The following is a 17342-nucleotide window of genomic DNA, read 5'->3' as shown; positions in this document are numbered from 1 at the left end:
CACTTATACCGGGGCTTCATCCCCCCATTCACCATACACTTATACCGGGGCTTTCTCCCCCCATTCACCATACACTTATGCCGGGGCTTCATCCCCCATTCCCCATACACTTATACCGGGGCTTCATCCCCCCCATTCACCGTACACTTATACCGGGGCTTTATCCCCCAATTCACCATACACTTCTACCGGGGCTTCATCCCCCCCCATTCACCGTACACTTATGCCGGGGCTTCATCCCCCCCATTCACCATAGACTTATACCGGGGCTTCATCCCCCCCATTCACCGTACACTTATACCGGGGCTTTATCCCCCAATTCACCATACACTTATACCGGGGCTTCATCCCCCCCATTCACCATATACTTATACTGGGGGTTCATCCTCCCATTCACCATACACTTATACCGGAGCTTTATCCCCCCCCCCCATACACCGTACACTTATACCGGAGCTTTATCCCCCCCATACACCGTACACTTATACCGGAGCTTTATCCCCCCCATTCACCGTACACTTATACCGGAGCTTTATCCCCCCATTCACCGTACACTTATACCTGAGCTTTATCCCCCCCATTCACCGTACACTTATACCGGGGCTTCATCCCCCCCATTCACCGTACACTTATACCGGGGCTTCATCCCCCCCATTCACCGTACACTTATACCGGGGCTTCATCCCCCCATTCACCATACACTTATACCGGGGCTTTCTCCCCCCATTCACCATACACTTATGCCGGGGCTTCATCCCCCATTCCCCATACACTTATACCGGAGCTTTATCCCCCCCCCCCATACACCGTACACTTATACCGGAGCTTTATCCCCCCCATACACCGTACACTTATACCGGAGCTTTATCCCCCCCATTCACCGTACACTTATACCGGAGCTTTATCCCCCCATTCACCGTACACTTATACCTGAGCTTTATCCCCCCCATTCACCGTACACTTATACCGGGGCTTCATCCCCCCCATTCACCGTACACTTATACCGGGGCTTCATCCCCCCCATTCACCGTACACTTATACCGGGGCTTCATCCCCCCATTCACCATACACTTATACCGGGGCTTTCTCCCCCCATTCACCATACACTTATGCCGGGGCTTCATCCCCCATTCCCCATACACTTATACCGGGGCTTCATCCCCCCCATTCACCGTACACTTATACCGGGGCTTTATCCCCCAATTCACCATACACTTCTACCGGGGCTTCATCCCCCCCCATTCACCGTACACTTATGCCGGGGCTTCATCCCCCCCATTCACCATAGACTTATACCGGGGCTTCATCCCCCCCATTCACCGTACACTTATACCGGGGCTTTATCCCCCAATTCACCATACACTTATACCGGGGCTTCATCCCCCCCATTCACCATATACTTATACTGGGGGTTCATCCTCCCATTCACCATACACTTATACCGGAGCTTTATCCCCCCCCCCATACACCGTACACTTATACCGGAGCTTTATCCCCCCCATACACCGTACACTTATACCGGAGCTTTATCCCCCCCATTCACCGTACACTTATACCGGAGCTTTATCCCCCCATTCACCGTACACTTATACCTGAGCTTTATCCCCCCCATTCACAGTACACTTATACCGGAGCTTTATCCCCCCCATTCACCGTACACTTATACCGGTATTATTACTATTATTATTACTGCTGTATATATCTTTATATTGCACCATTACAGTCTGTAAATCCATTAACCAGACAGTTCTGGAACCACAATGGAAAGAATTGGAATAATCGCAGACATGATCAGTGATCTCTGCTAAACAGGTCATGGAGGAGGAGGACGCCAGGGTCAGCGCTACACCCCGAGCTTCCCGATGATCACTTCCATATTACTATAACAAAAGGTTATGCCACAAAAGTAACATAGACAGAGACACCTAGTAAGAGTGTCCCAGAGAGCTTACCATCTACTACAACTGTGTGTAGTATACAGTAGTATACATCTATATTGTAATGTAACTATAATTTTTGGAGAATTTGACGTTTTCTTGGACATTTACGAGGCAGAGACAGATTTGGGGCAGGCTGGGGTCGCCTCCCGTGGCACATGTAACGGCACTTGGTTTGCATTGGAGGCGCAGAGCGTTACAGCTGCTCAGTGTTGGGGGAAGCGTGACCCGCCCGTGGTTTGTTGGCTTTTATACCGAGAAACTTATATTGCAAAACTTTCTGGAAAAGCCGTACAAGTAACGCTGCGTGGTGTCGCAGCCGCTGCCAGCTCCCATTTATCGCCGTTGAATAATTGCTGCACTTGGCAGAGAACTAGAGGGAAATTTTACAATATAATTGGAACACACTTTAAAGTGGATATAAATCCGGGAAATATTCTAATAGTTAGTTAGGTTTCCAAAATCTTCTTTATCCACATGCCCAGAACAGTTAGTGCGCGCACACGACAATGCAGATTTGCTTGATTCTGTTATATCCGTAATGTTAGAATTGATGACATTGTACATTCTGGTAAGTGCAACCATAGTTACCATACATATGCAGTAACAAATCAACTGGTTGCTCGGTTACAAAGTGTGAAGATGTGCAATGGATGCAATGGTTCACGTTTTCCAGGTCTCCTCGCAGAATCAGAAGAGAAATAATTAGCTCCACCTGTGATTCTTTTAAAATGTATCTATGAGTAATGAACACACCTGTGCACCTGCTACATCACAGGTTCTCAAACTAAAGGTGGGTACACACTATTAGATATATCTGCAGATCAATTGATCTGCAGATATATCTATGTACGGATCGGGCAGTGTGCTGTGCATACACACAGCCCGATCCGTCGGGGGACTGACGTCATGAACTCGCGCCCGCCCAGTTCACCTGTCAATCACCGCCGGCCGCCGCAGCATGTGTACGGGCGGTCGGACGACCGCCCCGTACACACACAGCGACGGGCCAATATATCGTTAGATATATTGGCTGTCGGCTGTGCTGCGCCGCCGACGCGATACGTCTGTGAACGACGGAGTTCACAGACGTATCGCCCGTACACACTGGCCGACGGTCCCGCGATGTATCGGCCGTTCAAGAGAACGGCCGATACATCGACCAGTGTGTACGGGCCTTAAGTCTTCAGGACCCCACTCAGTGCATGTTTTGCAGGTAACCCAGCAGGTGCACAGGTGTATTAATTACTCACTGACACATTGTAAAAGGTTCACAGGTGGAGCTCATTATTTCACTTGTGATTCTCTGAGGAGACCTGGAAAACATGCACTGTGTGGGGTCCTGAGGACCGAGTTTGAGAACCACTGTGCTAGATGATCCAGAAAGCGTGAACTGTGTGAGGTTCCTGAGGACCAAGTCTGAGAACCACCGGTGTATATAATCAGAGCTGATGTTGCAAGTGGTGTCCTGCTGCCATCTGTACGCTTAGTCGCTGGCTCCAATAATTTATATCTGTTGCCCCGACAAGCGGTTACATCAAACGGGTGTTGTACTTGGAGCTTATAAAGCTATTTGCACAGTGTGTAGTTGGAGAGCTCGTTGGCAAGGCGTGCACATCAAGGTGTTTTTTGACGCGTTTCAGCTAGATGGCTAGCCTTCTTCAGGGAGAGTGTTTACAATAGTGACGTGTCATGCACACATTCATGCTAGGGTTCATTTCTCTAACGTCCTAGTGGATGCTGGGAACTCCGAAAGGACCATGGGGAATAGCGGCTCTGCAGGAGACTGGGCACAACTAAAAGAAAGCTTTTAGACTACCTGGTGTGCACTGGCTCCTCCCACTATGACCCTCCTCCAAGCCTCAGTTAGATTTCTGTGCCCGGCTGAGCTGGATGCACACTAGGGGCTCTCCTGAGCTCTTAGAAAGAAAGTATATTTTAGGTTTTTTATTTTACAGTGAGACCTGCTGGCAACAGGCTCACTGCATCGAGGGACTAAGGGGAGAAGAAGCAAACCTACCTGCTTGCAGCTAGCTTGGGCTTCTTAGGCTACTGGACACCATTAGCTCCAGAGGGATCGACCGCATGGAACTGGCCTTGGTGTTCGTTCCCGGAGCCGCGCCGCCGTCCCCCTTACAGAGCCAGAAGCAAGAAGAGGTCCGGAAAATCGGCGGCAGAAGACATCAGTCTTCACCAAGGTAGCGCACAGCACTGCAGCTGTGCGCCATTGCTCCTCATGCACACTTCACACTCCGGTCACTGAGGGTGCAGGGCGCTGGGGGGGGGCGCCCTGAGCAGCAATAAAAACACCTTGGCTGGCATATATATCACAATATATAGCCCCAGAGGCTATATATGTGATAAATACCCCTGCCAGAATCCATAAAAAAGCGGGAGAAAAGTCAGCGAAAAAGGGGCGGAGCTATCTCCCTCGGCACACTGGCGCCATTTTCTCTTCACAGTGCAACTGGAAGACAGCTCCCCAGGCTCTCCCCTGTAGTTTTCAGGCTCAAAGGGTTAAAAAGAGAGGGGGGGCACTAAATTTAGGCGCAATATTGTATATACAAGCAGCTATTGGGAAAAATTCACTCAATATAGTGTTAATCCCTAAATTATATAGCGCTCTGGTGTGTGCTGGCATACTCTCTCTCTGTCTCCCCAAAGGGCTGTGTGGGGTCCTGTCCTCAGTCAGAGCATTCCCTGTGTGTGTGCGGTGTGTCGGTACGGCTGTGTCGACACGTTTGATGAGGAGGCTTATGTGATGGCAGAGCAGATGCCGATAAATGTGATGTCGCCCCCTGTGGGGCCGACACCAGAGTGGATGGATAGGTGGAAGGTATAAACCGACAGTGTCAACTCCTTACATAAAAGGCTGGATGACGTAATAGCTATGGGACAGCCGGCTTCTCAGCCCGCGCCTGCCCAGGCATCTCAAAGGCCATCAGGGGCTCAAAAACGCCCGCTCCCTCAGATGGCAGACACAGATGTCGACACGGAGTCTGACTCCAGTGTCGACGAGGTTGAGACATATACACAATCCACTAGGAACATCCGTTACATGATCCCGGCAATAAAAAATGTGTTACACATTTCTGACATTAACCCAAGTACCACTAAAAAAAAAAAAGGGTTTTATGTTTGGGGAGAAAAAGCAGCCAGTGTTTTGTTCCCCCATCAAATGAGTGAATGAAGTGTGAAAAAGCGTGGGTTCCCCCGATAAGAAACTGGTAATTTCTAAAAAGTTACTGATGGCGTACCCTTTCCCGCCAGAGGATAAGTTACGCTGGGAGATATCCCCTAGGGTGGATAAGGCGCTCACACGTTTGTCAAAAAAGGTGGCACTGCCGTCTTAGGATACGGCCACTTTGAAGGTACCTGCTGATAAAAAGCAGGAGGCTATCCTGAAGTCTGTATTTACACACTCAGGTTCTAGACTGAGACCTGCAGATAGTGCTGCTGCAGCGTGGTCTGTAACCCTGTCAAACAGGGATACTATTTTGCGAACATAAGACGTCGTCTTATATATGAGGGATGCACAGAGGGATATTTTGCCGGCTGGCATCCAGAATTAATGCAATGTCCATTCTGTCAGGAGGGTATTAGAGACCCGACACTGGACAGGTGATGCTGACTTTAAAAGGCACATAGAGCCTTATAAGGGTGAGGAATTGTTTGGGGATGGTCTCTGGGACCTCGTATCCACAGCAACAGCTGGGAAGGAAAAAATTTTACCTCAGGTTTCCTCACAGCCCAAGAAAGCACTGTATTATCAGGTACAGTCCTTTCGGCTTCAGAAAAGCAAGCGGGTAAAAGGCGCTTCCTTTCTGCACAGAGACGAGGGAAGAGGGAAAAAGCTGCACCAGTCAGCCAGTTCCCAGAATCAAAATTCTTCCCCCGCTTCCTCTGAGTCCACCGCATGACGGGGGGGCTCCACAGGCGTAGCCAGGTACGGTGGGGGGCCGCCTCAAAAATTTTAGCGATCAGTGGGCTCGCTCACAGGTGGATCCCTAGATCCTTCAAGTAGTATCTCAGGGGTACAAGCTGGAATTCGAGGCGTCTCCCCCCCGCCGTTTCCTCAAATCTGCCTTGCCGACAACTCCCTCAGGCAGGGAGGCTGTGCTAGAGGCAATTCACAAGCTGTATTCCCAGCAGGTGATAGTCAAGGTGCCCCTACTTCAACAAGGACGGGGTTACTATTCCACACTGTTTGTGGTACCGAAACCGGACGGTTCGGTGAGACCCATTTTATATTTGAAATCCTTGAACACATACATAAAAAAATTCAAGTTCAAGATGGAATCGCTCAGGGCGGTTATTGCAAGCCTGGAGGAGGGGGATTACATGGTATCCCTGGACATCAAGGAGGCTTACCTACATGTCCCCATTTACCATCCTCACCAGGAGTACCTCAGATTTGTGGTACAGGATTGCCATTACCAATTCCAAACACTGCCGTTTGGACTGTCCACGGCACCGAGGGTCTTTACCAAGGTAATGGCAGAAATGATTATACTCCTTCGAAAAAGGAAGTTTTAATTATCCCGTACTTGGACGATCTCCTTATAAAGGCGAGGTCCAAGGAGCAGTTGTTGGTCGGAGTAGCACTATCTCGGGAAGTGCTACAACAGCACGGATGGATTCTATACATTCCAAAGTCACAGCTGGTTCCTACCACACGCCTACTGTTCCTGGGGATGGTTCTGGACACGGAACAGAAAAAAGTGTTTCTCCCGCAGGAGAAAGCCAAGGAGCTGTCATCTCTAGTCAGAGACCTCCTGAAACCAAAACAGGTATCGGTGCATCACTGCACACGAGTCCTGGGAAAAATGGTAGCTTCTTACGAAGCTAAATTCCATTCGGCAGGTTCCATGCTAGAACCTTTCAGTGGGACCTCTTGGACAAGTGGTCGGGATCGCATCTTCAGATGCATCGGCAGATACCCTGGTCCTTGGAGACAGGGTTATCTCTACTGTGGTGGCTGCAGAGTGCTCATCTTCAAGAGGGCCGCAGATTCGGCATACAGGACTGGGTCCTGGTAACCACGGATGCCAGCCTTCGAGGCTGGGGGGCAGTCACACAGGGAAGAAATTTCCAAGGACTTTGGTCAAGTCAGGAGTCGTCCCTACACATAAATATTCTGCAACTGAGGGCCATTTACAATGCCCTAAGTCTGGCAAGGCCTCTGCTTCAAAACCAGCCGGTACTGATCCAATCAGACAACATCACGGCAGTCGCCCATGTAAACCGACAGGGCGGCACAAGAAGAAGGATGGCGATGGCAGAAGCCACAAGGATTCTCCGATGGGCGGAAAATCACGTCTTAGCACTGTCAGCAGTGTTCATTCCGGGAGTGGACAACTGGGAAGCAGACTTCCTCAGCGGACACGACCTACACCCGGGAGAGTGGGAACTTCATCCAGAAGTCTTCCAACTGTTGGTAAACCGTTGGGAAAGGCCACAGGTGGACATGATGGCGTCCCGCCTAAACAAAAAACTAGATATTGCGCCAGGTCAAGGGACCCTCAGGCAATAGCTGTGGACGCTCTAGTGACACCGTGGGTGTACCAGTCGGTTTATGTGTTCCCTCCTCTGCCTCTCATACCAAAGGTACTGAGAATAATAAGAAAACGAGGAGTAAGAACGATACTCGTGGTTCCGGATGGGCCAAGAAGAACTTGGTACCCAGAACTTCAAGAAATGATATCAGAGGACCCATGGCCTCTACCGCTCAGACAGGATCTGCTACAGCAGGGGCCCTGTCTGTTCCAAGACTTACCGCGGCTGCGTTTGACGGCATGGCGGTTTAACGCCGGATCCTAAAGGAAAAGGGCATTCCGGAGGATGTCATTCCTACGCTGATTAAAGCCAGGAAAGATGTAACTGTAAAACATTATCACCGCATATGGCGGAAATATGTTGCTTGGTGTGAGGCCAGTAAGGCCCCAACAGAGGAATTTCAGCTGGGTCGATTTCTGCACTTCCTACAGGCAGGACTGACTATGGGCCTAAAATTAGGCTCCATTAAAGTACAGATATCGGCTCTGTCGATTTTCTTCCAAAAAGAACTAGCTTCACTACCTGAAGTCCAGACTTTTGTAAAAGGAGTGCTGCATATTCAGCCCCCTTTTGTGCCTCCAGTGGCACCCTGGGATCTCACCGTGGTGTTGAGTTTCCTAAAATCACATTGGTTGAGCCACTAAAGACCGTGGATCTAAAATATCTCACGTGGAAAGTGGTCATGTTATTGGCCTTGGCTTCGGCCAGGCGTGGGTCAGAATTGGCGGCTTTGTCATTTAAAAGCCCTTATCTGAGTTTCCATATGGATAGGGCAGAATTGAGGACTCGTCCTCAATTTCTCCCTAAGGTGGTATCTGCTTTTCACTTGAACCAACCTATTATAGTGCCTGCGGCTACTAGCGACTTGGAGGATTCCAGGTTACTGGACGTAGTCAGGGCCTTAAAAAATTATATTTCCAGGACGGCTGGAGTCAGGAAAACTGACTCGCTTTTTATCCTGTAGGCACCCAACAAAATAGGTGCTCCTACTTCTAAGCAGACTATTGCTCGCTGGATCTGTAGCACAATTCAGCTGGAGCATTCTGCGGCTGGATTGCCGCATCCTAAATCAGTAAAAGCCCATTCCACGAGGAAAGTGGGCTCATCTTGGGCGGCTGCCCGAGGGGTCTCGGCTTTACAACTTTGCCGAGCTGCAACTTGGTCAGGGGCAAACACGTTTGCAAAATTCTACAAATTTGATACCCTGGCTGAGGAGGACCTTGAGTTCTCTCATTCGGTGCTGCAGAGTCATCCGCACTCTCCCGCCCGTTTGGGAGCTTTGGTATAATCCCCATGGTCCTTTCGGAGTTCCCAGCATCCACTAGGACGTTAGAGAAAATAAGATTTTACTCACCGGTAAATCTATTTCTCGTAGTCCGTAGTGGATGCTGGGCACCCATCCCAAGTGCGTATTGTCTGCAATACTTGTATATAGTTATTGTTAACTAAAGGGTTATTGTTATGAGCCATCTGTTGAGAGGCTCAGTTATGTTTCATACTGTTAACTGGGTATAGTATCACAAGTTATACGGTGTGATTGGTGTGGCTGGTATGAGTCTTACCCGGGATTCAAAATCCTTCCTTATTGTGTCAGCTCTTCCGGGCACAGTATCCTAGCTGAGGCTTGGAGGAGGGTCATAGTGGGAGGAGCCAGTGCACACCAGGTAGTCTAAAAGCTTTCTTTTAGTTGTGCCCAGTCTCCTGCGGAGCCGCTATTCCCCATGGTCCTTTCGGAGTTCCCAGCATCCACTACGGACTACGAGAAATAGATTTACCGGTGAGTAAAATCTTATTTTTCTTCTACGTTCCCCCATGGCAGCCATAACTGTGGGATATCGGCCCTCCCCCTGTAGTTTAGACAGGAAGTTTTCCACGGCTGGTATATAGCCTCACTCCTACTTTAGTGGAGTACACGGAGGAAACCCTCGCAAGCACTGGGAGAATATACAAACTCCACACAGAGCAGTGGTGGGAATCGAACCCATGACCTCACTGCCGTCCTAACCATTAGAACGTCCCAACATGGGCGCAGTTTAGTGTTTGTGTCTCTGACGGGCACCTAGCATAAACCAGATGCATATACTACTGTTGCTGATGGGAACACATCTCAAATTCTGGTGGAAGTGGGTTTTTTTTTTTTTTCCCGTCTTGAAAGCTAATTTTGCAACCAGCTCAGCAAAAACCACATTGTCTGCTGGAGGCACAGCATCTGCAGGGTGTCATAATACTGTAGCTGATGTCCCTATGGCCTCCATAAAATATAAACAGCCCACTTATGTGACAAGACACAGACGCTCTACATGACACCGCATGAAATATTCCCAGAAGCTGCAGAACTCAGAGCTGTATGTGCCCTGCTTCTTGCACGCATTAGTCAGCGACTCCACGTGACCATCGTCTAATCATTATTCTATTTACTAAACACAACTGGAATATAGGGGGTCATTACGAGTTGATCGCTCGCTAGCAGTTTGTAGCAGCCGTGCAAACGCTATGCCGCCTCCCACTGGGAGTGTATTTTAGCTTAGCAGAAGTGCGAACGAAAGGATCACAGAGCGGCTACAAAGTTTTTTTGGGTAGTTTTAGAGTAGCTCAAAACCTACTCAGTGCTTGCGATCACTTCAGACTGTTCAGTTCCTGATTTGACGTCACGAACACACCCAGCGTTCGCCCAGCCACGCCTGCGTTTTTCCTGGCACGCCTGCGTTTTTCGGAACACTCCCTGAAAACGGTCAGTTGACACCCAGAAACGCCCACTTCATGTCAATCACTCTGCGGCCACCAGTGCGACTGAAATGCTTCGCTAGACCCTGTGTGAAACTACATCATTCGTTGTGGCCGTACGACGCGCATGCACATTGCGCCGCATACGCATGCGCAGAACTGCCGTTTTTTAGCCTGATCGCTGCGAACGAATGCAGCTAGTGATCAACTCTGAATGACCCCCAGTGTTCTATACTTCCAAACGCACTTCTGTCTGGAATAGTCTCTTAGAACCTCCCAGACACACGGTTGCTGCTGACTTTCCTCTGTAACCCTCTGCGATACTGTGATTAGAAGATGACCCCCAGTGTGTGTGCGTTTGTGTGTGTGTGTACTCGCTCAGCTCTTTGTGTTATGTGTGTACGTAGGTGAAGATCATGAACTTTTACGATATCGTCTTGGATTTCATTGTGATGGATTCTTTAGAGGATCTAGAAAATCCACCTCTGTCCATACAGAATGTGGTGAAGAACCGCTGGTTAAACTCCTCCTTCAAGGAAACGGTGAGTAGTTGCTATTATTGTCCATGTGACGGGTGTCTGCGTGATTACTGATAGCAGCAATGCCAGACCAAGTAAGGAAGTGAGTGTTGGAGATAAGGAGCTGCCATATCTCTGCTGCTGTTCTGCCGCTCCCGGGAGCCAGCTGTCATCACGATGGCTGACACCCAGCGCAGGTCACGAGAGCCGGTGCACTTCAGTATTATCCTGCCTGCTGCCGCACGGAGCTACTCCCCGGTCACAGGTGTCTGATGTCTCCATACATAGACTTTGGGTGCAGCTCAGCGTGGAGCACGGTGTGCGTCTGGTGAACCCATAGCAGCATTTCCCATTGGCTGGCATGTCAGATGCAGCTAGCGTTAGGTCGGGTTCTGGAACGTGCTCTGTGCAGCTGAGGCTCATTGTATCATCCACCAGTAATGTCCTAGAAACACAGAACGTCCCATCTGAGTCTTCACCTTAACCCTATCTGTGACTTAGTTCTATGTAAGGATACTCATGCCTGTCCTATTATGTTTAAAGTGCTCTGCTGTCTTAGCCTCTACCACCTCTGCTGGGAGGCTTTTCCACCGGTCCACTACCTTTTCTGTGAAGTAATTTCTCCACATATTTTCCCTTAAGCCCCCCCCCCCCCCAGTTTCAGCGCATGTCCACATGTCCACGTGCATTGTGGTATATTAGATGATTGGGTTCAGTATGATGTGCCAATGGACGGGATGCCGGCTGTCACTTGGGATTCTGATGGACGGGATGCCGCTGTCGGTAACTGACAGCTGGCATCCCGTCCAACAGAATCCCAAAAGCCCCCCATTAAGCCCCCTAATCCTCCTCGGTGGTGCCTAACCCTCCCTTCCCGCTGCCTAACCCTAACCCTCCCCGGTGGTGCCTAACCCTCCCTTCCCCGCTGCCTAACCCTCCCTTCCCCGCTGCCTAACCCTAACCCTCCCCGGTGGTGCCTAACCCTCCCTTCCCGCTGCCTAACCCTAACCCTCCCCGGTGGTGCCTAACCCTCCCTTCCCGCTGCCTAACCCTAACCCTCCCCGGTGGTGCCTAACCCTAACCCTCCCCGGTGGTGCCTAACCCTCCCTTCCCCTCTGCCTAAACCTAACCCTCCCTGCTAGGTGCCTAACCCTAACCTCCCCTGCTAAGTGCCTAACCTTCCGTCCCCGGTACACCTAACCGTCCCATCCCTAAGCCCTAACCCCCATTCTATTGGCTAAACCTACCCCCCATCCCCCGAGGCGGGATGCGATCGAGTCCAGCTGAAAGAGGATTGGGATTCCGGGTGTCGGTATTTAGATGCCGGGATCCCGAAACCTGTCTGGATTTCGACGCCAGTGTTCCTGCTGCGGACGGGATTCAGGCGTCGGTATTTTGAGTGCTGGGATCCTGTCCGTCGGTATGCTGACTGCATCCCAGCTAATTATAAGGCTGATTCTGAGACCTGCACTCCTGCAACCGCTTTAGAGTCTTTTGTCATAGTTGCATCTGCGACTTTATGCTAAAGCCGGTAACGTCCCTTCCCCCGGTGTACAGCCGTGCGTCTGTGACTGTGTTAATGCCGGTATCAGCCCTTCCCCCGGTGTACATCCGTGTGTCTGTGACTATGTACTAATGCCGCTATCAGCCCTTCCCCCGGTGTACAGCCGTGCGTCTGTGACTATGTGTTAATGCCGGTATCAGCCCTTCCCCCGGTGTACATCCCTGTGTCTGTGACTATGTACTAATGCCAGTATCAGCCCTTCCCCTGGTGTACAGCCATGCATCTGTGACTGTGTGCTAATGCCGGTATCAGCCCTTCCCCCGGTGTACAGCCGTGCATCTGTGACTGTGTGCTACTACCGGTATCAGCCCTTCCCCCGGTGTACAGCCGTGCATCTGTGACTGTGTGCTAATGCCAGTATCAGCCCTTCCCCTGGTGTACAGCCGTGCGTCTGTGACTGTGTGCTAATGCCGGTATCAGCCCTTCCCCCGGTGTACAGCCGTGCATCTGTGACTGTGTGATAATGCCGGTATCAGCCCTTCCCCCGGTGTACAGCGTGCGTCTGTGACTGTGTGCTAATGCCGGTATCAGCCCTTCCCCCGGTGTACAGCCGTGCGTCTGTGACTGTGTGGTAATTCCGGTATCAGCCCTTCCCCCGGTGTACAGCCGTGTGTCTGTGACTGTGTGCTAATGCCGGTATCAGCCCTTCCCCCGGTGTACAGCCGTGCATCTGTGACTGTGTGCTAATGCCGGTATCAGCCCTTCCCCTGGTGTACAGCCGTGCGTCTGTGACTATATGCTAATGCTGGTATCAGCCCTTCCCCCGGTGTACAGCCGTGTGTCTGTGACTGTGTGCTAATGCCGGTATCAGCCCTTCCCTGGTGTACAGCCGTGCGTCTGTGACTGTGTGCTAATGCCGGTATCAGCCCTTCCCTGGTGTACAGCCGTGCGTCTGTGACTGTGTGCTAATGCCGGTATCAGCCCTTCCCTGGTGTAGAGCCGTGCGTCTGTGACTGTGTGCTAATGCCAGTATCAGCCCTTCCCCTGGTGTACAGCCGTGCCTCTGTGACTGTGTGCTAATGCCGGTATCAGCCCTTCCCCTGGTGTACAGCCGTGCCTCTGTGACTGTGTGCTAATGCCGGTATCAGCCCTTCCCCCGGTGTACAGCCGTGCATCTGTGACTGTGTGATAATGCCGGTATCAGCCCTTCCCCCGGTGTACAGCCGTGTATCTGTGACTGTGTGATAATGCCGGTATCAGCCCTTCCCCCGGTGTACAGCCGTGTATCTGTGACTGTGTGCTAATGCCGGTATCAGCCCTTCCCCCGGTGTACAGCCGTGCGTCTGTGACTGTGTGCTAATGCCGGTATCAGCCCTTCCCCCGGTGTACATCCGTGTGTCTGTGACTGTGTACTAATGCCGGTATCAGCCCTTCCCCCGGTGTACAGCTGTGCGTCTGTGACTTTGTGCTAATGCCGCTATCAGCCCTTCCCCCGGTGTACAGCCGTGCATCTGTGACTGTGTGCTAATGCCGGTATCAGCGCTTCCCCCGGTGTACATCCGTGTGTCTGTGACTGTGTACTAATGCCGGTATCAGCCCTTCCCCCGGTGTACAGCTGTGCGTCTGTGACTTTGTGCTAATGCCGCTCTCAGCCCTTCCCCCGGTGTACAGCCGTGTGTCTGTGACTTTGTGCTAATGCCACTATCAGCCCTTCCCCCGGTGTACAGCCGTGTGTCTGTGACTATGTGCTAATGCCAGTATCAGCCCTTCCCCCGGTGTACAGCGTGCATCTGTGACTGTGTGCTAATTCCGGTATCAGCCCTTCCCCCGGTGTACAGCGTGCGTCTGTGACTATATGCTAATGCCGGTATCAGCACTTCCCCCGGTGTACAGCCGTGTGTCTGTGACTGTGTGCTAATGCCGGTATCAGCCCTTCCCCTGGTGTACAGCCGTGCCTCTGTGACTGTGTGCTAATGCCGGTATCAGCCCTTCCCTGGTGGTGTAGAGCCGTGCCTCTGTGACTGTGTGCTAATGCCGGTATCAGCCCTTCCCCTGGTGTACAGCCGTGCCTCTGTGACTGTGTGCTAATGCCGGTATCAGCCCTTCCCCTGGTGTACAGCCGTGCGTCTGTGACTGTGTGCTAATGCCGGTATCAGCCCTTCCCCCGGTGTACAGCCGTGCATCTGTGACTGTGTGATAATGCCGGTATCAGCCCTTCCCCCGGTGTACAGCCGTGCATCTGTGACTGTGTGCTAATGCCGGTATCAGCCCTACCCCTGGTGTACAGCCGTGCGTCTGTGACTGTGTGCTAATGCCAGTATCAGCCCTTCCCCCGGTGTACAGCCGTGCGTCTGTGACTGTGTGCTACTGCCGGTATCATCCCTTCCCCCGGTGTACAGCCGTGCATCTGTGACTGTGTGCTAATGCCGGTATCAGCCCTTCCCCCGGTGTACATCCGTGTGTCTGTGACTGTGTACTAATGCCGGTATCAGCCCTTCCCCCGGTGTACAGCCGTGTGTCTGTGACTGTGTGCTAATGCCAGTATCAGCCCTTCCCCCGGTGTACAGCCGTGCATCTGTGACTGTGTGCTAATGCCGGTATCAGCCCTTCCCCTGGTGTACAGCCGTGCGTCTGTGACTATATGCTAATGCCGGTATCGGCCCTTCCCCCGGTGTACAGCCGTGTGTCTGTGACTGTGTGCTAATGCCAGTATCAGCCCTTCCCCCGGTGTACAGCCGTGCGTCTGTGACTGTGTGCTAATTCCGGTATCAGCCCTTCCCCCGGTGTACAGCCGTGTGTCTGTGACTGTGTGCTAATGCCGGTATCAGCCCTTCCCCCGGTGTACAGCCGTGCATCTGTGACTGTGTGCTAATGCCGGTATCAGCCCTTCCCCTGGTGTACAGCCGTGCGTCTGTGACTATATGCTAATGCCGGTATCAGCCCTTCCCCCGGTGTACAGCCGTGTGTCTGTGACTGTGTGCTAATGCCAGTATCAGCCCTTCCCCTGGTGTACAGCCGTGCCTCTGTGACTGTGTGCTAATGCCGGTATCAGCCCTTCCCTGGTGTAGAGCCGTGCCTCTGTGACTGTGTGCTAATGCCGGTATCAGCCCTTCCCTGGTGTAGAGCCGTGCCTCTGTGACTGTGTGCTAATGCCGGTATCAGCCCTTCCCCTGGTGTACAGCCGTGCCTCTGTGACTGTGTGCTAATGCCGGTATCAGCCCTTCCCCTGGTGTACAGCCGTGCGTCTGTGACTATGTGCTAATGCCAGTATCAGCCCTTCCCCCGGTGTACAGCCGTGCGTCTGTGACTGTGTGCTAATTCCGGTATCAGCCCTTCCCCCGGTGTACAGCCGTGTGTCTGTGACTATGTGCTAATGCCGGTATCAGCCCTTCCCCCGGTGTACAGCCGTGCATCTGTGACTGTGTGCTAATGCCGGTATCAGCCCTTCCCCTGGTGTACAGCTGTGCGTCTGTGACTGTGTGCTACTGCCGGTATCAGCCCTTTCCCCGGTGTACAGCCGTGCATCTGTGACTGTGTGCTAATGCCGGTATCAGCCTTTCCCTGGTGTAGAGCCGTGCGTCTGTGACTGTGTGCTAATGCCGGTATCGGACGTTCCCCCGGTGTACAGCCGTGCGTCTGTGACTGTGTGCTAATTCCGGTATCAGCCCTTCCCCCGGTGTACAGCCGTGTGTCTGTGACTATGTGCTAATGCCGGTATCAGCCCTTCCCCCGGTGTACAGCCGTGCATCTGTGACTGTGTGCTAATGCCGGTATCAGCCCTTCCCCCGGTGTACAGCCTTGCATCTGTGACTGTGTGCTAATGCCGGTATCGGACGTTCCCCCGGTGTACAGCCGTGCGTCTGTGACTGTGTGCTACTGCCGGTATCAGCACTTCCCCTGGTGTACAGCCGTGCATCTGTGACTGTGTGCTAATGCCGGTATCAGCCCTTCCCTCGGTGTACAGCCGTGCGTCTGTGACTGTGTGTTAATGCCGGTATCAGCCCTTCCCCCGGTGTACAACCGTGCATCTGTGACTGTGTGATAATGCCGGTATCAGCCCTTCCCTCGGTGTACAGCCGTGCGTCTGTGACTGTGTGTTAATGCCGGTATCAGCCCTTCCCCCGGTGTACAACCGTGCATCTGTGACTGTGTGATAATGCCGGTATCAGCCCTTCCCCCGGTGTACAGCTGTGTGTCTGTGACTGTGTGATAATGCCGGTATCAGCCCTTCCCCCGGTGTACAGCCGTGTGTCTGTGACTGTGTGATAATGCCGGTATCAGCCCTTCCCCCGGTGTACAGCCGTGTGTCTGTGACTATGTGCTAATGCCGGTATCAGCCCTTCCCCCGGTGTACAGCCGTGCGTCTGTGACTGTGTGCTAATGCCGGTATCAGCCCTTCCCCCGGTGTACATCCGTGTGTCTGTGACTGTGTACTAATGCCGGTATCAGCCCTTCCCCCGGTGTACAGCTGTGCGTCTGTGACTTTGTGCTAATGCCGCTATCGGCCCTTCCCCCGGTGTACAGCCGTGCATCTGTGACTGTGTGCTAATGCCGGTATCAGCGCTTCCCCCGGTGTACATCCGTGTGTCTGTGACTGTGTACTAATGCCGGTATCAGCCCTTCCCCCGGTGTACAGCTGTGCGTCTGTGACTTTGTGCTAATGCCGCTATCAGCCCTTCCCCCGGTGTACAGCCGTGTGTCTGTGACTTTGTGCTAATGCCGCTATCAGCCCTTCCCCCGGTGTACAGCCGTGTGTCTGTGACTATGTGCTAATGCCAGTATCAGCCCTTCCCCCGGTGTACAGCGTGCATCTGTGACTGTGTGCTAATTCCGGTATCAGCCCTTCCCCCGGTGTACAGCCGTGTGTCTGTGACTGTGTGCTAATGCCAGTATCAGCCCTTCCCCTGGTGTACAGCTGTGCATCTGTGACTGTGTGCTAATGCCGGTATCAGCCCTTCCCCTGGTGTACAGCCGTGCCTCTGTGACTGTGTGCTAATGCCGGTATCAGCCCTTCCCTGGTGTAGAGCCGTGCCTCTGTGACTGTGTGCTAATGCCGGTATCAGCCCTTCCCCTGGTGTACAGCCGTGCCTCTGTGACTGTGTG

At 52.3% G+C, this 17342-nt stretch overlaps 1 protein-coding gene across 10 annotated transcripts in view; it reads left to right on the top strand.

Moving 5' to 3' along the window:
- MIGA1 (mitoguardin 1) overlaps positions 1 to 17342 on the top strand; it is an 82508-nt gene that overhangs the window by 47042 nt on the left and 18124 nt on the right. For 9 of the 10 annotated variants that reach the window (XM_063939035.1, XM_063939034.1, XM_063939033.1 and 6 more), the window contains exon 13: positions 10625 to 10759. The exons of the other annotated variant lie outside the window; for it this stretch is intronic. In XM_063939035.1, the coding sequence (XP_063795105.1) occupies positions 10625 to 10759 (135 nt within the window). The remainder of the gene's footprint in view (positions 1 to 10624; positions 10760 to 17342) is intronic. 10 annotated transcript variants of the gene reach the window in all.

Source organism: Pseudophryne corroboree, chromosome 9, assembly GCF_028390025.1.
Source record: "Pseudophryne corroboree isolate aPseCor3 chromosome 9, aPseCor3.hap2, whole genome shotgun sequence".
Taxonomy (NCBI): Eukaryota; Metazoa; Chordata; class Amphibia; order Anura; family Myobatrachidae; genus Pseudophryne; species Pseudophryne corroboree.
Note: the sequence above shows the minus strand (reverse complement) of the source record. Positions and strands in the feature narration are given on the sequence as shown.